Genomic DNA, 24,451 nt, shown 5'->3' on the forward strand with positions numbered 1-24,451 from the left:
CATGGCCACATCGGATCCTTAACCCACTGAGCAGAGCCAGGGATCGAACCCACAACGTCATGGTTCCTAGTCAGATTCGTTAACCACTGAGCCATGATGGGAACTCCCAAAAATCTTTATTTTAAAAAATATTTCATACCCACGCAGTTTGATGTTCTCAAACATGGCCTTCCTGATAATCTGGGCATTTCTCAAGGAGCATGCCCCTCTTTCTTCATCAAGACTGTCAGTGTCAGTACCACATTTTTGGGCTAGCTAGGGCAGATGGAAGCCAGGGAGCCCTAAGAGCCAGGTGGGCTCATCCTGTCACTGTCTTTATCACATTCAGGCTTGCAGGCCACTCCCTGGCTGCCCTCATACCCACCTCATGCCTTGCTGGGCCTCCACCTGCCCCCTAAAATGCCCACTTTATGCCCATTCATGAACCAGGAGCCAAAACAAGTGTCTCTATTTTCTTTTTAAACCCAGCTTTTGGAAGCAATATAAAACTCCCACACCCATCCAGAACCCCAGAACTCCCCACCCAAGAGAAAAGAAGATTTGGGGTCCTGGTCCCACATTCTTTGATGCTGCAGAGTAGGCACAGGGACAGAGGGGTGGGGTTAGGGATTTCTCTTATCCCTGAGAAGGCAGAGGCACTGGCTAGCCTACCCTTCCCCAGGCTTGGATACCTCGGGCCCTCCCCTTGCTTCTGCACCTTCAGCAAACTCAGCAGGAAGAAAAAAACCCTAAAAATAAAAACAGTCCTCCTCCTCTCAGGTGGCCCTTCCTACCCCTACCTAGATAGGGAGAGGATTCAAGTATTGCTGCTGATGAGAGTTGGGCAAGGACCACAAGAGCTGGCATGGAGGGGCCCTGCCCATTCCTGCCTCCCTACCAGGAGGGGAGGGCTGGATCAAGAAATGGGTAAATAAAATGAATTGATAATAAATAAAATTAACAAGTAAATGAATAAATACTAATGAATACTTATTAAATGAATTGAATAAATAAGAATAATTAAATAAGGAAGGAAGGAAAGAAAAAAAAATGCCATCAAGGATTCAGCCACTTGCCCCCCGCCCCGGGGTTGGGGGAATCTAGGTTGGCACACTGAATTAAGGGGGTGTCAACAATCCCTTAGCTCTAACGGGAACACCACTGGAACAGGGGCACAGGGAAGAGGTGGCTCCCAATTTACAAAAAGGCAATTCTACCACGGAGACAGAGAATGCAGGAAACTTGGCAGGAGATCCGTGTTCCCGTTCAGGGGGTGTAGACAGGGAGGGTCCACACACGGCAGTCAAGCTGTATGCCCACATGGGGACCCAAGACATTTGTTGACAGCAGTGGGGGCACAAGGAATTGGCAGTGCCCAGCTATGCTAGCAGGATGGGAAGACAACCATGCCAGGCAGAACCTGCAAGGTCATGGGCAGGAAAACAGAGACATCTAGTTACGTGGCAGTGATGGCGATGACAAGTACTTGTGCTTAGTAAGATGAGATCACGGGCCGGGCCTGCACCTGGCAAGACCACAGCCAGGGGACTAAACTTCATCAGAGGGCTTGGAGTCACTTCTACTTGGCAGTGGGGACATAGAGCGCCTGGCACAGTGCCTTGCACATGGTAGGCACTCGGTGTCTTTGATGAATGGGTGAGTGGACTAGGAGGGTGTCAGGCTGCAGGGTGCCTGAGCTGAGGACAGAGGCCATCTTCTTTGTACTAAGGGGAGATACTCCCATAGGGCAGCGTTTCAGGTCCTCCTGGTGTTCCCAAGAGGCATCTGCCCTTGGACACATGCCACTGCACCTGAGAGCTTACCCAAAGGTTTCACATGTTGGCAGAGAGTTGGGGACCCCGGGGCGTGGCTGGCTCAGGCACCGGTGGCCTGGGGGGCTGGGCTGTCCCCGGAGGCTTGGCCAGGAGCCCTGAGGGGGGCAGACGTTCGCTTCCTGAGCCCTTCCGCCCAGGAGAGCCATCGCCTGCTGCCCGCTGAGGCAGTGAGGGTTGGGAGGCTGAGAGTGGGCGGCCCCGAGGTCCTAGGCGCCGCCCACCTCCACCTGGAGGCGGGCCCAGCAGGGACACCTGGGAGCGCCCAGCCCGGGATAGGCTGGCATGGAGGGTTCTGGCAGGGGGAACCGGCAGGCGGGAGGTGGATGCCCAAGGCCCCCGGGCCAGCAGAGGGCCGGCTCGGACGGGCACCAGTGGGGAGGCTGGGGAGCCTGCTCCTGCTGATCTTCGAGCAGAGCGAGCAAGGAGGGTGACTGGAGAGTCAGGGGAGAGGGGGAGAGGGCCCCGCTGATGAGTCAGGGCAATGGCCACATTGGAGGTCACAGCAGCCGCTTGCAGGGGCGCGTGTACTAGAGGCTCCCACAGCACTGGCTTTCCGCTGAGTCGAGCTCCTGTGCCTGGGGCCAGGCCCCGAACACCCCGAGCCATATCCCTGTCATGTTGCACCAAGTGCTGCTCCATGAGGCCCCCACTGCTGCCCGGACTAGGCTCGGAGCGCTTCCGCTGTAGTATGGAATTCTTCTTGCCTAGAAATTATCCCAGGGAGAAGGAGTGAAAGATAGGAAAGGAATCCAAGGTAAAGGCTGGATATCAAAGAGTATGAGGGGAACAAGATGGAGTCGAGGGATGGCAGTGGGGTGAAGGTCGGGGATAGAGGTCAAGGGGACGGAGGTGGAGTTGGAGAATGGAGATTGCGAGATGGGGGTTGGATGAAGAGGGTCAGGAGATGGGAGTAGGTATCAGAGATGGTGAGAGTCAAGGACTGGGACTCAGGGAAAGAGGATTCAAGGCACGGGAACTCGGAGTGATATCTCAGGGGTAGGAGACGCTGAGTGATAAGGACAGTGGTGAAAGCCCCATTGGGGGCATTTGCGGGGGCTAGGGTGGGCTGGGGTGTGATGCCAAGGCATTAGAGCCTGGACCCTGGGATGCTGGGGACTCCTTGCCATGGAGATGGGGTGAAGACACATGCTGGACCCAGAGCAGACATGGTGAAATAGGCCTCACCGATGCGGCGCAGCCGATCCATGGCCACTGTCTCGAAGGCCCGGCGCATCATGGGAAACTCTTCGAGCACAGCATTGAAATGGTCCACACTGAGTGAGTAGAGGCGGCAGTAGGTGTCAGCACGCACACTGGCTGTGCGGCGGCCCCGAGTCAGCAGACAGATCTCTGCCAAAGTTGGGGGGAGGCCTTCAGACACACCGGCCAAAGAACTGTCTCTCAGTGGGTCTGCAGCAGCTGACCCAGTTTCCCCAGGCTCCTCCCCAGATGGGAGAAACTAATGATCACCCACCCACCCAGGGGGCCCTCAGTGTTCCAAGCACAGCTGCTCTGCAGACCCATAGAGAGCACGGTCTTCTCACTCTGTCCAAATTAAAGCTGATAAACAGTTAGGTTGTGTTGACCCCCAGACTTTAGATATTCCACTCCACCTTCTTATTTTTTGGCCATGGCTGTCAGCATGTGGAAGGTCCTGGGTCAGGGATCAAACCCGCGCCACAGCAATGACTCGAGCCACAGCAGTGACAGTGCCGGATCCTTAACAGTTAGGCCACCGGGGACCTCCTCCACTCCACTTTCATTACCACCCCACCTCCACTTGTAGGCTGGGGGTAGTGCCCTCTGCATTCCCCACCCACCCTTCCAACTCCTTTGAATGAACACCAAGGGCAACCCAGGAGAAAAGCAGTGCCAAAGGGCAAAAGGAAACACAATTTTGGGAGTTCCCTTTGTGGCTCAGTGGTAATGAACCCTACTAGTATCCATGAGGATGTGGGTTCAATCTCTGGCCTCGCTCAGTGGATTAAGGATCCAGCGTTGCCATGAGCTGTGGTGTAGGTCACAGACGAGGCTCAGTCTGGTGTTGCTGTGGCTGTGGTGTAGGCCAGTAGCTACAGTTCCGATTGGACTCCTAGCCTGGGAACCTCTGTATGCCACAAGTGTGGCCTGAAAAAGCAAAAAAAAAAAAAAAAAAAGAACACAATTTGGATAATGGAACATGATGGGTGATTTGGGGACCGAGAGATTAGATAAACCTCAAATCACTTTGAGCAGCAGCTGGGAGGCTGCACAGCCACAGGCTAGGTCCTGGCTTCATACCATCAGGGAGCTACAAAATTCAAGCCCCTGGGACAGCACTGCTTTCTTCCTCTCTCTCCCTCATCTTATGGGATCCTTGGAATTCACTGCTTAAGGATTCAAAAAGACTCACTGGCCCAGTAACTTTCAACCTGGCTGTGCACTGCAATCTCCCTCTTTCTCTCTCTCTTTTTTAGAATATCTTAAGAAGCTTTTAAAAAAACAGAACTCCAGGTTCCAGACCCAAAGATTCTAACTGAGTAACACTGAGGAGGGGCTGGAACTCTGTGGTCCTGCAGCACAGCCAGGTAAAGACCCTAATCCGAGGGAGCAGTTGCCCTCTGTCCTCTGCCCCAGACCCCCCCGACCCTCCCTGAGGCCTGCTGACCCCCAAAGTAGGATCCATCAGTGAGGCGGGTGTCCCGGGCGCCGCGGGCCAGCACACTGAGCAGCCCGTGCTGGATGAAGTACATCTTCCTGCCCACGGAGCCCTCACGCACCACGAGGTCCCCCGGCTGGAAGACCTCAAAGCGCAGCTTGGTGAGCACAGCCGTGACGAAGCTGGGGTCGGCATGAGCGAACAGCGGCATGTGGGCTACCAGGCCCCGGCAGGTGAAGTTAATGATCTCCTGGACGGGGGAGGGGCTTGTCAGAGAAGCTGGACCATCTGCCCTGAGGTGCTTCCCCCCCATCTGTCCTCCCCGGAAGCCCCGCCCCTGGGGTCATGATCTGCCACCGGATGTGGATGCTTCAGTACGCCTGAGACCATCTCTAAGCTCCCACCTTCGGAGCAATATGAGCCCTCAAAGGATCATCTCCCCCCAGAAACAGAGATCCCTGCAGCCCCTCCCTATGTACACCACACCCCTGTAACATCTTTAAGAAAAACCTTAGCGGAGTTCCCGTCGTGGCTCAGCGGTTAATGAATCCGACTAGGAATCATAAGTTTGCGGGTTCGATCCCTGGCCTTGCTCAGTGAGTGAAGGATCCGGCGTTGCCGTGAGCTGTGGTGTAGGTTGCAGATGCAGCTCGGATCCCGTGTTGCTGTGGCTCTGGTGTAGGCTGGCAGCTATAGCTCCGATTCGACCCCTAGCCTGGGAACCCCCATATGCCACGGGAGCGGCTCAAGAAATGGCAAAAAGACAAAAAAAAAGAAAAAAAAAAGAAAAACCTTAGCCCTGAAAAGTCCCCCAAAGGCCTGACCGCCCATGGGGCTCTCTGTGGGCCCTACTCCCTGTGGGTACCTCTGCTAACAAACAGCCCCTACCCCAGAGAGCATCCCCAAAGCCCAGGTCCCTCAAGAGCCTCCCTCCAGGGCCCCACCCAGTCCCACCTCCCGAAGCGGTTCGCTCAGCTCGCCTAGGATGCTTTCCTCATCGAACATCTTGCCCTGGTAGCGGTGCTCATAGTACTCATGGATGCGCTGCCGTGTGTCCGCTGGCAGCTTGTGGAAGGACATGTACTGCTCCACCTGCTTGTACTGGAGAGGTGGAAGGGTGACATGGAGACAGGTGTGGAGCCAGGACAGGGCAGGGGGGAGCATGTGGAGGAAGGTCACAGACATGGGGTTGAAACACGGAGGCGGAAGGACATGTGGATAATGGTGGGTACGGGGAGGACACATAGCAGCATCACAGGAAAACCCCAACGTGGGCAGAGGAGGAGTCCAAATAAGGAAAAGGTACACACATGGGACAAGTGGACATGGGGCAAGGCAGGACACAGAGATCCAACAGGGGCATGTGTCAGAATGGGCTCCACGTTGAGCTACCCAGCCGCCAGCGCCCCTCCCCTTCCTCCTCCTGCCCCTGCTGACCTTCTCTTGGTACTGGCGCCGGGAGGAGTCCAGGGACTGGATGAGGGCGGTGGCGTGGCCGATGAACATAGCGTAGCATGTGGCGCCCACGATCATGCTGAGCATGGTGAGCCAGACATCGGGCATGCCCACAGGTGCCTGCTGCCCGTAGCCAATGCAGAGCATGTGGCTCATGGCCTTGAACAGGGCGTGGGAATACTGGCGGCCCCACGAGTGGTTCTGCGGGGCAGAGTGTATTGCAGAGCTGGGCATATGCCCCTCAGAGCCTCATTCTCCTCCTGCCCCCTTCTTCTCTCTCTTTCAGTCCTTCTGCCTGCCCTCTTCTATTTCAGATCTGCCTCCCAGGAGAAACTGAAGTTCTGTTTGGGGGGGCCCTGAGGCAGAAGGGGCCTCTTTTACAGCTTGGGGGCTGCAGTTTCTGCCTAGCCTTCCTTCCCTGCCTGCTGGCTCCAACACACAGACACTTCTTCTGGGCCTCTTTCCCCTCTCCTCTCACCTCCCCTCCTGTCTTCTCTCTTGGTCATCTCTCCATCATCTCCCACCTCCTGCCCCCGGGGTTCATCCCTCCTACTTAAGGGGAAGAGCCCTTCGAAGGCCCAGGAGAGGCTGAGCTGTGGGGAGTTCTCACCACCATGTGGTTGATGGAGACCCAGCAGTCGGGAGGGAAGTCCTGCAGCATGGGGACCAGGAACTGCAGACAGCCATCCCAGTGACATAGCAGCAGCATCATCCCGATGAGGTTGAAGATGCGAACCACCGCACTGGCCAGGTCATAGGTCATGTGAAAGATCTGAGGAGTCCGAGGAGGGGCTGCTGTGGACAGGAACCCCTCTCTGCCAGTCCTTCTCCATTCCCGGCCTTGCAAATAATTCTCTCTCTGAACCTCTCTCTAGCCCCAGCTCCCATGAATTTTAAAACTGTGGCTGTTATTCCTCCGCATAGAGCTTTACACCACACTTACGTAGCAATACAAAGGAGGCTGTATTACTACTCTCATCTTAGAGATAGGAAAACTGATGCCAATCATGTGCCCTAAATGACACAGCAAGTGTCACAGCAGAAACTCAGAAAGGTCTACTGTCCACGCTGCCCAAGTATAGCCTGGGAAAGAGGAGAGAGGGCATTTCAGTACAATGTCCCCAGGGCACACGTAAGGATTAATGCCAAAAGCCCTTTTCCCCTCCAATAACAATAACGGATAACTTACTGAGAACTTACTATATGCCAGGCACTGTTCTGGGGCTTTACACGTATTAATTCCTTTAATCCTTATAACTTTATCATATGTAAGTATATTGAACATTGTCATTTTATAGAAGAGGAAACCAAGGGAGTTCTTGTTGTGGTGCAGTGATTAACAAATCCGACTAGGAACCATGAGGTTGCGGGTTCGGTCCCTGGCCTTGCTCAGTGGGTTAAGGATCCGGCGTTGCCATGAGCTGCGGTGTAGGTTGCAGATGGGGCTCAGATCCTGCGTTTTTGTGGCTCTGGTATAGGCTGGCAGCTACAGCTCCTATTAGACCCCTAGCCCTGGAACCTCCATATGCCACGGGAGCGGCCCAAGAAATGGCAAAAAAAAAAAAAAAAAAGAAGAAGAAGAGGAAACCAAGTCTCATATAGTAAATAGTAAAACTGGGATCTGACCACAGGTAATGAGACTGCAGAGCCTCCACCCTGAACCACTAAACTGCTGTTCCGAAGCTGAAACTGTAGCCTCTCCCACACTCTGGAATTCCCAACTCCCTTCCTACACCTTCCTCCCAGTGTCCAAGTAACCCTCAAGTGATTTTCCAGCAACTGTGTTCCACCCTCCTGCACTACCATCCTCTCACCTTGGGGACCCATCCCCTGGACCTTCATTCTGTCCCTACATTTCCTCCAACTTTGGAGAGCACCCACCCATGCTTGGAAGCCCCACCCATCCGCCCCACCCCATGAAGTCGCCAGGAGCCCCATCACTGTCTGGAGGAGTCTGCAAGCCCCCCTGCCCACCTCCCCACCCCACCTCCTCCCACTGGTGTATGTAGCGGATGAGGCGGGAGAGGCGGAGCAGCCGCAGCAGGCTAAGGATCTTGGTGAAACGCACGATGCGCAGGGCCCGCGCTGTTTTGTAGACCTCGGCGTCCAGTCGTGGCTCCAGCTCCACCACCAGGAAAATGTAATCCACGGGAATAGAGGAGATGAGGTCGACCAGGAACCAGGTGCGCAGGTAGCGTGTACGGATGGCCCGAGGTGCCAGCAGGATCTCAGCGCCCTCCTCAACGACAATGCCGGTGCGGAAATTGAGCACCAGATCCATCAGGAAGAAAGTGTCAGAGAGGACGTTGAAGACGATCCAAGGCGGAGAGTTCTCCTCCTTGAAGAAGGTGATGCCCACAGGTAGCACAATGAGGTTGCCCACCATCAGCAGGAGCATGATCAGGTCCCAGTAAAACCTAAGGTAAGGGTGGGATGGGGAGTAAGACCACCGTGCTATTTCACAAGGGCAGAAAGTCTGACTCGGCCAAAAGCGCGCAAGGATACAGCACAACAGAATGACGGTTTACAGCTGGTGGAGGTGTAAATTGGGACCACCAATTGGAATTACCCAGTAAAGTTAGACATTTGCATTTCTGGCAACCCTGCAATTCTATTCCTAGGTATATACACATGCAAGGGAAAATGTGTTTCAGGAGATATATACAGGAATAACTGCATTATATCTGTAAATAATTCGGAGTTCCTGTCGTGGCTCAGTAGTTAATGAATCTGACCAGGAATCATGAGGTTGCAGGTTCGATCCCTGGCCTTGCAATAAATAAATAAATAAATAAATAAATAAATATCTGTAAATAATTCAAATGTCCATCAGTGGAAAAGTGTAAATAAGACAAACACCGTAGATAAATACACTATGATATACTCATACCCCGGAATACCATACAGCTGTGAAACCACCCAACTGCAGCTACCTTTGGCAATATGAATGAATCTTTCAAAGGTAATTCTGAGAAACAAAACATACTATGTGGTTTCACTCATACAAAGTTCAAAAATAGGCTAACCTAAACGGCATTACTTAGAGAGTCACAGAAAAGCGGTAAAACCATAAATATGAGTAAGGAAATGGAGACCACAAAAATTGAGAGTTCCTGCTGTGGTACTGCAGCAGCTCTGATTGCTGCAGAGGTGCAGGTTTGACCCCCTGCGATCCTTTAACCCAGTGCAGTGAGGTCAAGGATCTGGCATTGCCACGGCTGCATTGTAGGTCACAGCTGCAGCTTGGATTCAATCTCTGGCTTGGGAACCTCCATGTGCCACAGGTGTGGCCATTTAAAAAAAAAAAAGAAAGTTAAAATAGTGGGTTTGGAAAAGGAATGTGAGAGCAGTAGGAAGCCTTCTGGGACACCCACAGTATAGTCAGTATAGTTGTTACATGGGAGTCTGGTTTATAATTTTTTTTTGTCTTTTTTGTCTTTTGAGGGCGACACCTGCAGCATATGGTGGTTCCCAGGCTAGGGGTCAAATTGGAGCTATAGCTGTCGGCCTACGCCACAGCCACAGCAATGCTAGATCTGAGCCGTGTCTGTGACCTACACCACAGCTCACAGCAACACTGGACCCTTAACCCACTGACCGAGGCCAGGGATGGAACCCACAGCCTCATGGTTCCTAGTCAGATTCGTTTTCGCTGTGCCACGACAGAAACTCCTGGTTTATAATTTATATATACATCCTACTATATTCTGTTCTACTATATATACCCACCTTATAGATATATTTTCTACATATATATATATATCTACATATATCCCTACTAAATATACCCCTAGTGTGCATATATGTATTCTTCACATACAGTAATATATAGCTAACACCCTTACTATATGAATATAATCTATGTCACTATTGTATGTTTTTATTATTAAGTATTTTTTAAGTTAAAAAAAGATAAATCCCCTTTGCTGCTCTCACAGGGCTGCTGAAAAAATATGCACCAAGACAATGGATGTGACAGTGCTGTACAAGCAGTAGTTGGTGTTATGACTCACCCACCCTTTATCCCCAGATTTCTGAAGAGGTTGCTTCCTTTCCCATCTCCAGCTCTCTGCCCATTCCCAGTCTAGGACTTCACGCCTTCCCTAGCCTGCCCCACCCCAGCCCTCCTCCCCAACACAGCTGGGCCTACGGTTCCTGTTTCTCTGCTAGGATCTGTGCATCTGTGTCCCAAGGTGGGGGTGATCTATCCTGCCTTCCATCTGAACTAGCTTCTCAGAGGTGTTCCCTGTCCTGCACCTCAGACAGCACTGCACATACTGAGAAGCCCCACAGCAGATCCCAAGGCAGCAAGGCTTGAGGCTTTGCCCTCCTTTCCTCCTCTAACCTCCCTATGCCCACAGGAACTCTGGCTGAGCCCAGGCAAGGGCATGGGCAGGGAGAGCCACACTGCTGTGGTGGAAGCTGTGAAAAGAAGAGGTCAGGAGAGGAGGGAGTGAGGTGAAGCCTTCATTCAAAGATCACTGGACAATCTGAGGGTCCTAATTAGCTATGGTGGTTTCAATTCCAGGACACACTTAATTGCAGCATCAACCCAGGACGCAGCCCCTTCTGACTCTGACTGCAAGATCAGTCCTTTCAGCCCCTGAAGGAAGCTTAGTGATCTCCAAATCCAGGCCTCCAGGAAGCCCCTCAGACGCTGTGCTTTCTATCAACAAATACTAGATCCCCACTTCCTCTCCTTCATGGCCACTGGACAAATCCTGTACATGAGCTGGGAGAGGAGAGGGAAAGAGGGTTTGCCTAGCCATAGAGCATCTTCACAGCCTGACTCACAGGCAGTCACAAGCCTGGCGGGTGATGCAGGAGAGAGGACAGAGAAGAAGCACAATAATACCAGGAATACATGGCTTCTGGGGATACATCTGAGGGTGAAATGGGTGAGAGAACAGTGACCCTCAGGAGACTAGAAAAGGTGCACTGGTAAGGTGAGAATGAGGCAGTAAGGAAGAGAGGAGTGAAAGAACAATGTGAGAACTAGGAACATTTAGGGAGTGTGTATGTGGATTAAGATGATGTCTGGGTCTCCAATTGTGTTTCCAGGCTCTTGATTCACACCTCATTCTTTCTGCTCATTTTGCTCCCCAAGTTGGGTGCTTTGCACACATCCTTGCCTCATCCAAAAGCTGTCCTTCATTTCCCCCAAGGACAGGGTTGCTCTCCTCCCCTAGCGACCTTGATGTGGAGGTACAGCCTGATGGGGACTGTGGAATAGCCCCACCCCCTCTCTTCGTCCCTTCTCTCTGGTGGTCACCTGGGCGGTGGCCGTGCTTCTGCGTGGCTGCCTCAAATCACTTTGAGTCTCGGCCCTGCCCGGCAGAATTCCTCCTTCAGCACCAGGGACAGCGATCAAAGCTGTTGTCTGGACAGCCCCTCCCCCACCCCCAGCGTCCCTATTTTCCCTGGTCGCCTGCCCTGCTGAACTAGGCAGGTGCTGGGGATGGGAATGGGGTCGGTGGGAGATAGCAGAGTTCAGTTTCTCCCTCAGATTGACCCTGAGCCTTGAAATATGATAAAATTTCCCAGATCCCCAGCAAGCAGGACTGGAGGAGGCAGCGGTCCCTAGTTCCTGTATTCCCTGTGGTCCAGGTGGGGTGCCGGCTTCCTGAAATGGGAAATCCAGGTCTCTGTTAATCTGCTTGTCCCTTCCAGCGCCCCCAGCCTAAGAAGTCAGCCAGGATCTCCGGCTGGGGACCCTATGCCCAAGAATTCCCGGGCTAGGTTGGGAGAAGTGACTGTCGGCCCCCCAAGGGACCCCTGGGCCGGAAATGAAGTGCCTGTGGAGGGTGTGGCTGGCCCGGCCCCCGTGCCCCGGCCCGTGGAGGTAGGACCTGTGTCCCCCGCCCTCCCTGCCGGACCCTCAGTACCGGAAGTCGCTGTAGGGATGGATGATCCAGGCCCCCGCTGACTTGACCCGCTCCTGCTCGATTTCCACTGCTTTGTGGCTGCCGAACACACGAAGGGAGAACTTGTTGACCGTAGGCTGGAGCAGCGTCCCGAGCTGCCTCCTCTTGGGCTCGGGCCCGGGCCCGGACCCAGGGATCGGACCGGAGGCCGTGGTCGTAGACGCCGGGGCAGCAGGAGGCGCCGCCTCCAGTCCAGGGGTCGCCCCGTCGCTGGTCCCAGTCGGCGGCCGCTGCTCCGCCTCCATGACGCCTGTCGGCCTACACGTTTGGCCTCCTATACCCTGCCGCGGCCATTCGGGACCCCCGACCCTTTCCGGAGTCGGAGCGGGAGCAGCCGGGCTGGCTCTGAGCGGAGGCGTAGTCGGCTAGGAACTGCCGGCGCGCCGGCGGAGGGGGTGTGTGCGACAGACTCTGCCGCGGGTGGCAGGGGGGTTGCGCTGCGCCCCCTGGCGAGAGTTGAGGGAAGGCTGGGCAGGGCGGGCGGAGGTGGGGCCACCGAGAGACCTCCCGGGAGGGGGCGGAGCCAATAAAGCCTGTAACCGGAGGGACACCGAGGTGGGTGTGACTTAGCCAATGTGGGCGGTCCCTCAGGTGTAGGAAGCTCAGGAGAACGCAGCCAGGGCCAAGAGGGCGTGGCCTAGAGTTGCGGTTCCTTTAACCACGGAGTGCCGGGGAGGCGGGGCCGCCTGAGATCCGCGGGAAAACCGGACGCCGGTTGTAGTTCGTATGCCTCCGGAGGGCGAGGAATTGGGAACCAATGGAAGAGGCAGGGATTCTTTGGGGATTCTCCTTCCTAACTCTCGCTTACGGACTTCCTGCATTTCACTTTTTTTTTCTCTCAGCACTCTCCTAGGCATATTCCTAAGGATCTCCTCGTTACTGCTCCCCCTAGTATTTCATTTCTGAATTCATCTGCCACCTTCACCACAAGCAACTCGGCCCATCACTGAGCGACCGCTGAGGATACAAGGATGAATACAAAGCCCTAGCCATAAAGGCACTGCTCGTCTACGCCCGCAAACAGAACAGGTAAATTACAGTAGTATGTGAAGTAAATTCTTCCCTTTATCTCCATTTCTTATTGCCTCCGACTTATTTCAAGCCCTCAGCATTTTTTCACCTAGATTATTTCAGAAGCCTCTAAATAGGTCTCTCAACTCTCAGGCCAATTCTCCTTCCAGAGTTACCTTCCTAAATCTAAATGTAGCTATCTCACTTGCTTAATATCCTTCAAACTTCTTAGTGTTCTATAGGATTACGGTTAAATTCCTTAGAATGACAACACAAGGCCTTGCAAAATTTAGACCTCTCTTTTCAACAACCTCCCTTCTGATAGTCCCTCTCTTGAAAGCCAGGACTCCAATTCTGTTTAAACACTTCATTTTGCTTTGTCTCCAGACTTTTGTAAATACTTTCTCTGCCTAGCACTCTCCTCCAATTCACTTTCCATCCATTGGTTCAGATGTCATCTCCTCTAGGAAACCTAGAAACACATTTATAACTCTCCTTTCCCAAGCTAGGGTTGTAGTCTAGAGCTTTCTTACAGTGGCCAGGACACCACTGTTCATAACAGCTCTTAGCACAAGGCTGCCCTTATTTGTTTACAGGTCTTTCCCATTATACTATGAAGCTCTGAAGAACAGGAGCCTTGAGCCTGGCACAGTGCTGGACAGAGTAGGAACTTAATAAATGCTTGTTGAATGAACGAGGGAAAGTGTACACGGAGGAGGAAGTGAAGTTCACTTTCCTCTCCACCCCTTCATTACCCTTCAGCTTCTATTTCAGGAAACTTTTCCTAAACCATTTCTGGCCAACTGATGAAAAATTCCATCTGACTATCCTCCACCCTGACTCCTCTCTGTTTCTTTACTTGAATATAGTTATCCTCAGGTTATTTTTCATTTTCCTATTTACTGCTCAATTCCTTCTATAACATCTGTAACTTTACCCAGTTTTTCTCGTCTTCTGCTTTTTTTTTTTAATTCACCAAATTTAGACTTATCATATATTATGTGTAGGTATATAACAAAGTTCTCAAGTGATTTCCCTTTCTTTGGCACCTGAATCTCCACCCCTCCATTTCTCAAACCTTTCCTCCAAAGCCATTACCCTCCTCCCCCATATACACAACGTGCACCAGCTTTTGTTCAGGACAAAAGATGGGAGCCCCTCTTTGCTGTGGTTTGGTAGGCGAACTGTTTCAAAAACAGGCTATGATGGAGACTCACACCTCACCACCAGGCTTCAAAAGGTTTGCGGAGCGATGACATTCCGTAAACCACAACCCCTTCCTTTCAACCTCCAAACCTAACAAAGCAAGCCACATAAGTCCCACGAAAAGGGTCAAAGATTGAAGAAGGATACGAAAGAACACCAGGCGAGGCAGCGCGAGCCCAATAAACCGCTTCCACTCTCTCCCCGCCCCCATGAACTTCCACCCCCAGCACCTCCTCGGCTCTCACCGGACAGAGCTACGCTAAGACGCGGAGGCGTGCGCGGTCCTGGGGGCGGAGCCTAGGGGTAGCTGGGAATCGACGCAGGACGTGCGTGCGTGCGTACGTGCTCGCTCGCGGTGGCGGCGGCGGCGGATCGGGGAGGCCAGAGCCGGAGACCGAGCTGGGATCGGGCCCCGGGCGGGGGCGGTGCGAGCGGCGCCAAGCGGATCCTGGGGGCGGGCACGGAGCCGGGGCGGGCGGGACTGGAACGGAGCCCGGGAACGAGGCGGGAGGTCCAGGGTCTCGGGTTGGGGGGGTGGAGCCGCACTTCGTCGCCGCGGGGGTGCCGGGACTCCGGCCGCAGTGCCGCCGCCATCACGGACTTCCTGTGGGACAAGCGCACGGGCCTCGCCGCCAGAACGGTGAGCGCGCGGGCTGGCGGGCCGCGGGGCCGCGCGGAAAGATGGCGACCGCGGGGCGGACGGGGAGAAGATTGGATTGGGGGCAAGGGACGGGGCGAGCTTGGGGGTGGGGTGGGGCTGAGATGTGCGAAGTGGCAGAGGTGAGGAGTAGGAAGATGAGGTGGAATGTCGCCCTGTCTTAGATGCATTGGTAAAGACCAATAGGAAAGTTAGGAGGGACCGAAGTAGGAGAAGGGGTGATGGAGTAAAGATAGGAGTGGTTGCAAAGATGAGAAAGAATAGAAATCTCAAAAGTTGGACCAAAGCTGGAGAGGTTGGAAGACACCACCATGTCATTTGGAGGCTGTGGAAAGAGTTTGACTCTAGGAGTTAGTTCTGGATTTTCTAAGTGAGAAAGAGAGGAAAAGATTAGAAGTGGAGAAAGATTGTAAGCTGGAGATAGTTGGGGGGGAGGGTAGGAAGGAGGAAAGCCTGTGAGGGACTTTGGTGGCACTGTGTATGTAGTGAGATGACATGTGCGTGGCTGTGTTAAGCAAGGTTGGGTTATCTGGGAGAATCTTGTACTTGCGTCTTCTTGGCTTCCTGCAAGCCCTTTTACGCCTGGAATGAATCAAATGCCACCCTTCTCTTCAATTTGAGAAGTAGCTCAGAATGGAAGCCAGATGTTGGAATCATTAAGCCTTTTCCACACCTAATCCTACCACTGACACCCCCAACAAGGTGCACCTCTGTCCCTGGCCCATGTACTTTCATTCTGCCCTGTAAGTCTCATCTTATTGGTTCCTGACAGTAATTTTCTTTCCTTGAAGGAAAAAAGGATTAGTGCACCCTGCCATTCCAATTCCAGTAACTGGAAGGTGACCAGCTTTTAGCCAGGCGGTACTGATATTAATTAAAAAGCAGTTATTCGGTACTTCCTAACCCAAAAGGGAAGGGGCTGGGTGGAAAGCTGACTGCAGCTTGGGGCCTCCTGGATTAAAACCATTTAAGGACGATTTGGCCATTGATGTGAGAAATGTTCAAGGGGCCAGACCCAGATCCCTGGAACTTGCTTGTGTTTGGTATATATACTATAAGTGGAAAGCTGGAAAACTGGATTCTTACCCTCAGGATATGGATGGCCTAGTTGGGGAGATAAGATACACTAATGATTGTAAAACACCATAATAGTATATAGTGAAGCATTATTCATTATAGTAAAGCACAATAGCGAATGCAGCGTCGCACAGATCCATCCTAAATCTCAGCCAAAGATGAGCTGTGGCCGTCTTCGTCAATTACATAGTCTCACCTGTAATGAGCTGTGGCCTGAATGTTGTCATGAAGCCATATTTGAGGAAAATCAGACTAGAGCAATGAACTCAGTGGAGTGAAGCTTCCTAAAGCTGTCAGCCAGAGTTATTAGGTGAATATATACTCCATTAAGCACAAGGAAGCTGTGGGTGGTAAATACAGGTAAAAATTGAAGAACAGAAAGCAGCTTAGAAGAATTCCTGCTGTGGCACAGTGGGTTAGGCGTCTGACTGTAGCAGCTCAGGTAGCTGCGGAGGTACAGGTTAGATCCCTGGCCTGGCACGGTGGGTTAAAGTCTCTGACATTGCCACAGTTTCAGTATAGGTCACAGTCGAAGCTGGAATTCAATCCCTGGCCTGGCCCAGGAGCCTCCGTATGATACAGGTCCAGCCATTAAAAAACACGAAAACAAAAAAACAGCTTAGCATCTCTGGAGGAGTCAGTCCTTGGAAGGGACGTCTGAAAACTCAGAGCTTGCCCCACTATTTCTGTTTATCCTTCCTTTCTAGATGCCTCATCCTCGAAGGTACCATTCTTCAGAGCGAGGCAGCCGGGGGAGTTACCATGAACACTATCGGAGCCGAAAGCATAAGAGACGGAGAAGCCGCTCCTGGTCAAGCAGCAGTGACCGGACACGGCGGCGCCGACGGGAAGACAGCTACCACGTCCGTTCCCGGAGGTGAGGCCTCAGGAAGAGAAACTCATACTTGATCCACTCATTCATTTGTTATATTGAACAAAGATTTATTGGAGTTCCCATCGTGGCTCAGTGGAAATGAATCTCACTAGTGTCCATGAGGATGCAGGTTTGATCTGGCCTTGCTCGGTGGGTTAAGGATCTGGTGTTGCTGTGGTTGTGGTGTAGGCCAGTGGCTACAGCTCCGATTTGACCTCTAGCCTGGGAACCTCCATATGCTGCAGGTACGGCCCTAAAAAGACAAAAAGAGGGAAAAAATAGATGTATTGGTTTCATGCTTAGCAGCTTGTGGATGTTTATGCTCAAAATGGGGAACAAGGAGTTCCTGCTGTGGTGCAATGGGATTGGCAGTTTCTTGGGAATGCTGGGACGAGGGTACACTCCAGCCTGGCAGTGGGTTAAGGATCTGGCGTTGCTGCTTGGGTCTCAGCTATGGCTCAGATCTGATGCCTGGTCCAGGAACTCCATGTGCCTCAGTGTGGCCCCCAAAAAATGGATAACAAGGGAGTTCCCATCATGGTTCAGTGGAAACGAATCCAACTAGTATTCATGAGGATGCCGGTTTGATCCCTAGCCTCAGTGGGTTAAGGATCTGGTGTTGCACTGAGCTGTGGTATAGGTTGCAGACATGGCTCAGATCCCGCATTGCTGTGGCTGAGGTGTAGGCTGGCAGCTGTAGCTCCGATTCGACCCCTAACCTATGGGTGCGGCCCTAAAACCCCCCCCCCAAAAAAAAAAAAGATAACAAAACAAGCCATTTGTACTGTGATGTTCAGTGTTATTACAGGAGTTTCTGCTGTGGTGCAGTGGATTAGGAATCTGATTGCAGCAGCTCGGGTTGCTATGGGCATGGGGGTTCTATCCCCAGCCTGGCACAACAGGTTAAAGGATTCAGCATTGCCGTAGCTGTGGCAGAGGTTGCACAGCTGTGGCTCTGATTGAGTCCCTGGCCCAGGGAACTTCCTCATGCCGCAGATGCAGCCATTAAAGGAGGGGTGGTTATCCCAGAGGAAGTGTGTCGTAAGGAGCCGAGGAAGCATCCAAAAGGTTTGATTGGAGTGGGGCAAGAACTGTTGTTCAGAGAAAACCTCCCAGAGATGGACATCTAAGCTTGTCTGAAAGACAAGAAAGAAGTGTCCCAGGCAGAGGGAAAGCAAATGCAAAAAAAAAAAAAAAACTAGAGGCTAGAGGTCACTAATAGACAAGACAAAGTTGGGGCTGCATGGTTTGAATAACTCAGCAGCATATTCCATGGGAGGGATGGGTTAGGGATAGTTTGGAGCAAGGCTACATGTCTGTCAGGAAAGGCTCGCGAAAGAAATGGCTCTGTTCCATTGCATCCCTGGAATGGGGAGGGGGGCGCCCTTCACAGGGTGTGGTTGTACAGATGTCTTCAGAGCTTTCGGGGACGTGCAGCTGTGGGGATCTTCCTTTTTGTTTAGTTACCTACGTCACTGCACTGGGCCTTGGTCCTCTCTTGAGAGTGACTTGAGTGTTTGAGGGCAACTTTTCCAGGCATCACTCCTTGTCCTCGGTGATGGGGAGGGCCTTGTCACAAGCTATGGCCCAGCCAGAAATGTGGCCTGAACGAGTGTACCTAATGGGTGTCTGTTGCCCAACAGCAGCTATGATGATCGTTCATCGGACCGGAGGGCGTACGACCGGCGGTACTGTGGCAGCTACAGGCGGAACGACTACAGCCGGGATCGGGCCGAAGCCTACTATGACACAGACTACCGGCACTCCTTTGAGTATCACCGGGAGAACAGCAGTTACCGCAGCCAGCACAGCAGCCGGAGGAAGCACAGACGGCGGAGGCGGCGCAGCCGGACATTCAGCCGCTCATCTTCGGTGAGTGCCAGCCCAGGCCCTTCCTCTCCCCACTCTTCTTCAGCCCTTTGGGACCCTGGTAAGTGAGAAGTATCCGTATTCTCAGCTGAGCATTGGGGCATGAACACTGAGGTGGGCGCTGAGTCTGTCTACTCTCTTGGAAGCTCTCCGACTCTTGGAGGGCCCTGGAACCTGCTTTGGAGATGGACGGGCACGAAGCATTTGTGAACCCCATGCCCTCCCTGGCATGCGGGGCTTATTGTATTGGGAACGGCTCCTCCACCCCTGAGGCCTCCACTTTCTGATGGGGCCCTTGCCTGTGAATTGCTTTTCTCCCCCAAGCCCTGGGCTCCACGGCCCCCTCAGCAGGTGGGCTTGGGTGGGGGCAAGGGGAGATGCGTCCCCGCCTGGAAGGGCATTGCATAGAGCATGGGGTTGTGGGTGACATTGGCAACGACACCACTTCTCTGCTCTGCCCGTGCCTCTCCCCGTTCCCGTTTTGGGTTTGGGGACTTGGGATTATGCGCCGCTCTCTCTTCTCACCCCGATCCGCCTTACTGCATCTGACGTGTTCCCTTCCACTGTCCCCCATCATCGTCTGTCCCCCCTGGCTGGGCGCCTGTGACCGGTGACCCCTCCACCACCCACCCCGCCTCCCTCCGGCCCCCGCTCCGACACCTGGCTTGCTCCGACCCCCCCCGCCCCCCGACAGCAGCACAGCAGCCGGAGAGCCAAGAGTGTAGAGGACGACGCTGAGGGCCACCTCATCTACCACGTCGGGGACTGGCTACAAGAGCGATGTACAAGCCAAATCGTAACAATCCTATAGCCTGTAATGGTCCCATAGCCATCCTAACGTCCCGAGCCAACCCAAGTCACAGCCTCTTTTGCCTTTTCTCAGTGGTGTTGTTTATCTGGGTGGTTTGAGTTGCTGTTGAGAATTGACCTCTGCTGTCCACTCCCAGCTCTCATGGCCCCTGGGTTAAAGGTGGTGGGAATCATGCAGGGGTTTTCTTCCCCTGTGACCATCTGTATCTGTTCCCCCTTCCTTCATCTCCTCACCCCAGGTTGCTGTACCCTTTTTTTCTTCCAACTCAGCTCATTCCCCACCTTCTCTCCCTCCCTCTCCCCGACCCTGCTCTTTTTCATTTCAGATGAAATCATAAGCACCTTGGGAGAGGGGACCTTCGGCCGAGTTGTGCAGTGTGTCGACCATCGCAGGTAATTGGCAGCCCCCCTCTGTACTCCACGCCTGCCAGCTGTAAAGAGGTAGTAAAAATTATTTGGGGCTTTTTTGCTGACTAGCCAAAAGTAGGATTTCTTCCCTGGGCAGCCCTGTTCAATCTGAGATTTTCTTGAGATTCCAACAAAATCCTTTCTTGCCACCCTACAGGGGTGGGGCCCGAGTTGCCCTGAAGATCATTAAAAATGTGGAAAAGTACAAGGAAGCAGCTCGACTTGAGATCAATGTGCTGGAGAAAATCAATGAGAAGGACCCTGACAACAAGAAGTAAGCAAGCAAGCGAAGAAGTGTGTGGGGAGTCTGAGAGGCTCCACCCTGCCCCAGGAAAACCTTCCTGACCTGGGTTAGCCAGGCAGGGAGTTCTAGATCTTCTCATCCATTCATCTTTTGTTCGTCATCTTAGAGTAGTAGATAGAACACTAGGGCAGGAAGGGAGGGTCTGTGATATTCTCAAATTCACTCCCCTTGTTTTCAGGCCGATAGATTGCTCTGCAGTTTGCCTTTGACCCAGGATGGCCTCTTAGGGATGTACCCTGGAAATGGCCCTGAGTCTGAGAGTCAGCATTTTCAAAAAAATTAGTTGAACTTTTAATACCCAAAACTATGCTGATGACATTTATGTATAATTTTTCTATTCACACACATTCCAGAATCTAACTATAGAATAAGAGTATTAAGCAAAGACATAAGACGATAGTTATAAACATGGGTCCAGTGATGGCTGGTGGTGAGTGAATTTCAGGAGTGGGATCTGGGATCCGGATGTAGGAGTGGCTGTTTGACCATTCAGACTCCACACTGGAGCCTGGCACTCAGCAGCTCCTCAGCAAATAGAGTGGGTTTTTTTTTTTCTTTTTTTCAACTATTTAAAATGTTGCAGGAAACTGATGTGAGGCTTGGCGCGGGTAGTACTTCTCTTCTTGGTTCTGCCAGAAAGGCCATTCTCTAGCTGAACTGAATTTTCTTGGTGATAAGAGCTGGCATGTTTTTACACAAATATGTGGAATCGACAGCTATGCAGTCCCTCTTCGTTGGAGGGGTGGTGGGCAGATGGGAGCTCATCAGACATCCCCCTTCCTCCATCTCTCTTCCCAGCCTCTGTGTCCAGATGTTTGACTGGTTTGACTACCATGGCCACATGTGTATCTCCTTTGAGCTTCTGGGCCTTAGCACCTTCGATTTCCTCAAAGACAACAACTACCTGCCCTACCCCATCCACCAAGTGCGCCACATGGCCTTCCAGCTGTGCCAGGCCGTCAAGTGTGAGTGGGGCGGGCCGAGGTGGACTCTGGGGCAGCCCCTCCCTCCATTGGACCTCTTCTGTCTCAGTTTGTGCACTAGTGAAGCCCCTCAAACAGTCATCTCGATGATGTGCCATTCTTTTATCCACTGTCCTGTTGACATCTCTTCCTCTTCAGACTTACCTCCTTCATCCGTGTCCTCACCGTCACCGATTGCTCTTACTCCACATTCAGCCTAGCAGGAGCTGGAAGAGAAAGCATTTCAAACTAAAGCACTTAATTACCTCTTTTTAACTTCATTCCCCTTCCTTGGGAAGGTGTAAGTCAAGCAGGAAGCACAAAGAGACAAAAAGATTCCTCGAGCTAGAGGTTTACATTTGTTTGAGCTGAGATACTCTCTGTTCCCAGCAACGCAGGCGGGAGTGGGGCGTAATGCAGCCAAGGGGCCAGGGGCAGAATTTAGACTGCTCATACTTCTTCTTCTTATATCTTCACAACAGTACTGTTTCCTAGAGCTGAAGTCACAGGAGTCAGATAGACAGGTGTCAAAGTCAGTACAACAAAAAAAACCCATAGCACACCATCTATACATTGGTTGAGAAATACACATGTATCGTCCATTAATGAGTGTAGGGCTTCTTAGACCAGGCATTTCATTTGAATGTAGAGCAGTAAACAGCCTGGTAATTCTGGATCTGCCTCCTCACCAGCCTTGAGCTAGGTGACCAAGCCGGGGGTCAGCCGGTGCCAGTTAGCCCTGGCCACATGGACCAACCCTGACCTGGCCTTCTCCTCTGCAGTCCTCCATGATAACAAGCTGACACATACGGACCTCAAGCCTGAGAACATTCTGTTTGTGAATTCAGACTACGAGCTCACCTACAACCTAGAGAAGGTAAGGCAGACAGGGTGTGCTCCTTAGCCAGGGAGGGTGCAGGTGGCCGTGCCACTTTGCCCTTCTCTTCGCCCTTTCTGTCCTCCCACATTTTTAAGTTTCTTGGTTTGGGCTTCCTTCTTTTTTCTATAAGGGAAGCTCAGCTCTGCTCCCTTGACTTAAGTGGAGATCTCAGCTGAGGCAGCTCTTCCTCACTTGGCTACCTCTTGTGCATTTTCAGGAACACTACCCACCAGTTGCTTGGGCATACTCTTCAGATGCACAGACTTGCATGCTGTTCCATAGTTAGCCCTTGATCCTGTTCCTGCCCCACTCCTAAAGTACTTTGCGGGATGTGGGGGAGGCTGTAAAGGAGGAGACGTCTCAGCATGTGTGGGGAGCAGGCAGGAGGTCAGAATTGCTTTGTTTTAAGGCTCAGAAGCACTTTAGAGAATCGTGCTAGAACCTCAGTCTGTTCATTCTTTCCGTCTCACTGCAGAGGGAGGTTCATTCTCTTCCTGCTTTATTCCTAGAAGCGAGATGAGCGAAGCGTGAAGAGCACAGCTGTGCGGGTGGTAGACTTTGGCAGTGCCACCTTTGACCATGAACACCATAGCACCATCGTCTCTACCCGCCACTACCGAGCACCAGAGGTTATCCTCGGTAAGGGGGGAAGGACCAAGGTTGTCCAGATATGTGATGGGGTGTGATGGTGAGGATGGGGCCCCTCTGAGCCTCATACCTTTTCCTTCCCATTCCTACCCAGAGTTGGGCTGGTCACAGCCTTGTGATGTGTGGAGCATAGGCTGCATCATCTTCGAATACTATGTTGGCTTCACCCTCTTCCAAGTAAGTGGTGGGGTGTGTTATATGACCACTGGGCTTCTCCTGCCTGATTTCCTTGTTTGCTGAGGACCTGCCTGCTCACTCGTTCACACTGCTTACCTTCCTGGCGGCTAGTCCTCAGCCTCCCCTCCTGGTTCCACACCCAGTTCTGTCTTTGTTTCCCAGACCCATGACAACAGAGAACATCTAGCCATGATGGAAAGGATCTTGGGTCCTATCCCTTCCCGGATGATCCGAAAGACAAGGTGAACCTCAAGTGGGAGGGACTTAAACTTCTCCTTTTCTCTCCATAAAATTGGTCTATATCACATCATTTTCTCTTTTCTTTGACATCTCCCCCCCACCCCGACCTCCAGCTACTCTCAGATGGGGGAATAAGGGAATTATCCCACAACAAGAGGAAGCCCCTGATTCCTCAACTTCCCCCTTCCCCTCTAGGAAGCAGAAATATTTTTACCGGGGTCGCCTGGATTGGGATGAGAACACATCAGCTGGGCGCTACGTGCGAGAAAACTGCAAACCACTTCGGGTGAGCCGGGCTGGGAATAAATAGTGCCCATCACCCAGAGGTCACTTCCTTCTTAAGGTGTTTTGCCCCTGGAATGCATTTTACAAGCAGAGAGTTAGCAAAGTAGGGGAGGAAAACTGAAAGAAGACATCTTTTGTTGATAGAAGAGAGATGAGGGAGTGGTTTTATGGAGGGAATGAGGTTAGACAGCCATGCCTTTTTTGAGCCAACCAGAGATGAAAGCAATGTCCTGGATTCTTTAGGTCAGACAGAAAAGCATAAACTACCTTTGAAGAGCTTACTTTTTAATGAGGAGCTAAAGAAGATTCCTGAAGTTGACAAGGATATACAAGTAGAACTTTCAAAAAGTATAAAGGAATAATGGTGCTAGTGGGAAGGTAGAACATCAGAAATGGTTACAGTGTGGTCATGGTTAGGTAGCATTCGTAACAGTTGCCCGCAGAGCCTTGGTCCTCCAGGATTGGAAGCCAGGGCCTTGAAGAAGAAGGCAGGGTTTGCAAGGCATCATGCCTCACCTTTTTCCTGCCCTCCACCACCAGCGGTATCTGACCTCAGAGGCAGAAGAACACCACCAGCTCTTCGATCTGATTGAAAGCATGCTAGAGTATGAACCTGCTAAGCGGCTGACCTTGGGTGAAGCCCTTCAGCACCCTTTCTTCGCCCGCCTTCGGGCTGAGCCACCTAACGCCAAGTTGTGGGACTCCAGTCGGGATATCAGTCGGTGACGATCAGGCTCTGGGCCCCCCTGCATTTCTGACAGCAGTGGGTGTCCAGTCCAGGACACTGGTGCTTTTTTATACAAGAGAACAGAGCCGGAGCCCACTCCTTCCTCCTGGCTCCGTGTGTACCTGTGAATATGTGAAATAGTGTAAATATGAAAGAACTTATACCTATTGCTTCAACCCCTGCCTTGTACATAATGCTGTCCCATCTCACACTCTTCCCGCCCTCACCTGCCCCTTCACAGTTGAGTTGGATGGGGGCAGAATGAGGTAACCAGGTGGCATCAATCCCATGTTTTATAAGGAATTTTGTACAGTCTTTGTGAAATAAAATGACGTGCTTCATCGGACCCCCCTCCCTGGAGTTTGAGGTTTGGGGGGATGCTGGGGTGGAGGGATTGTCAACAAAGGGAGTCCCATCTTACCCTGCGACATTAACCATAGGCTGCCAGTTTATCTGCCCAGTCTGTCTCAGGAGAGTAGTAATG

At 52.3% G+C, this 24,451-nt stretch overlaps 2 protein-coding genes across 8 annotated transcripts; one reads left to right on the plus strand and one right to left on the minus strand.

The window, feature by feature from the left end:
• Positions 1-1,015: 1,015 nt before the first annotated feature.
• Positions 1,016-14,414, minus strand: HCN3 (hyperpolarization activated cyclic nucleotide gated potassium channel 3). Of its 3 annotated transcripts, XM_047784396.1 has the most exons (9): positions 14,294-14,414; positions 11,793-11,870; positions 7,895-8,324; positions 6,518-6,679; positions 5,890-6,108; positions 5,407-5,553; positions 4,462-4,702; positions 3,000-3,164; positions 1,016-2,518 (listed from the first exon to the last, which is right to left on the minus strand). In XM_047784396.1, the coding sequence occupies exons 3-9, from the start codon at positions 8,303-8,305 to the stop codon at positions 1,812-1,814; spliced, it is 2,052 nt and encodes a 683-aa protein (XP_047640352.1). In that variant the 5' UTR covers positions 8,306-8,324; positions 11,793-11,870; positions 14,294-14,414; the 3' UTR covers positions 1,016-1,811. The 3 variants fall into 3 exon arrangements, with proteins under 3 accessions (XP_047640352.1, XP_047640351.1, XP_047640353.1); XM_047784395.1 differs by lacking the exon at positions 14,294-14,414 and having other exon boundaries at positions 11,793-12,750; XM_047784397.1 differs by lacking the exon at positions 14,294-14,414 and having other exon boundaries at positions 2,427-2,518; positions 3,000-3,088; positions 11,793-12,750.
• CLK2 (CDC like kinase 2) lies at positions 12,837-24,313 on the plus strand. Of its 5 annotated transcripts, none has more exons than XM_047784405.1 (13): positions 12,837-12,860; positions 16,491-16,660; positions 18,301-18,529; positions 19,221-19,308; positions 19,663-19,729; positions 19,902-20,018; positions 20,847-21,013; positions 21,793-21,887; positions 22,400-22,529; positions 22,633-22,715; positions 22,878-22,957; positions 23,151-23,241; positions 23,781-24,313. In XM_047784405.1, the coding sequence occupies exons 2-13, from the start codon at positions 16,491-16,493 to the stop codon at positions 23,964-23,966; spliced, it is 1,503 nt and encodes a 500-aa protein (XP_047640361.1). In that variant the 5' UTR covers positions 12,837-12,860; the 3' UTR covers positions 23,967-24,313. The 5 variants fall into 5 exon arrangements, with proteins under 5 accessions (XP_047640361.1, XP_047640360.1, XP_047640362.1 ...); XM_047784404.1 differs by lacking the exon at positions 12,837-12,860 and adding an exon at positions 14,382-14,688; XM_047784406.1 differs by lacking the exon at positions 12,837-12,860 and adding an exon at positions 14,382-14,688 and having other exon boundaries at positions 19,224-19,308.
• The last annotated feature ends 138 nt before the right edge of the window (positions 24,314-24,451 follow it).

Source organism: Phacochoerus africanus, chromosome 6 (assembly GCF_016906955.1).
Source record: "Phacochoerus africanus isolate WHEZ1 chromosome 6, ROS_Pafr_v1, whole genome shotgun sequence".
NCBI classification, from domain to species: domain Eukaryota; kingdom Metazoa; phylum Chordata; class Mammalia; order Artiodactyla; family Suidae; genus Phacochoerus; species Phacochoerus africanus.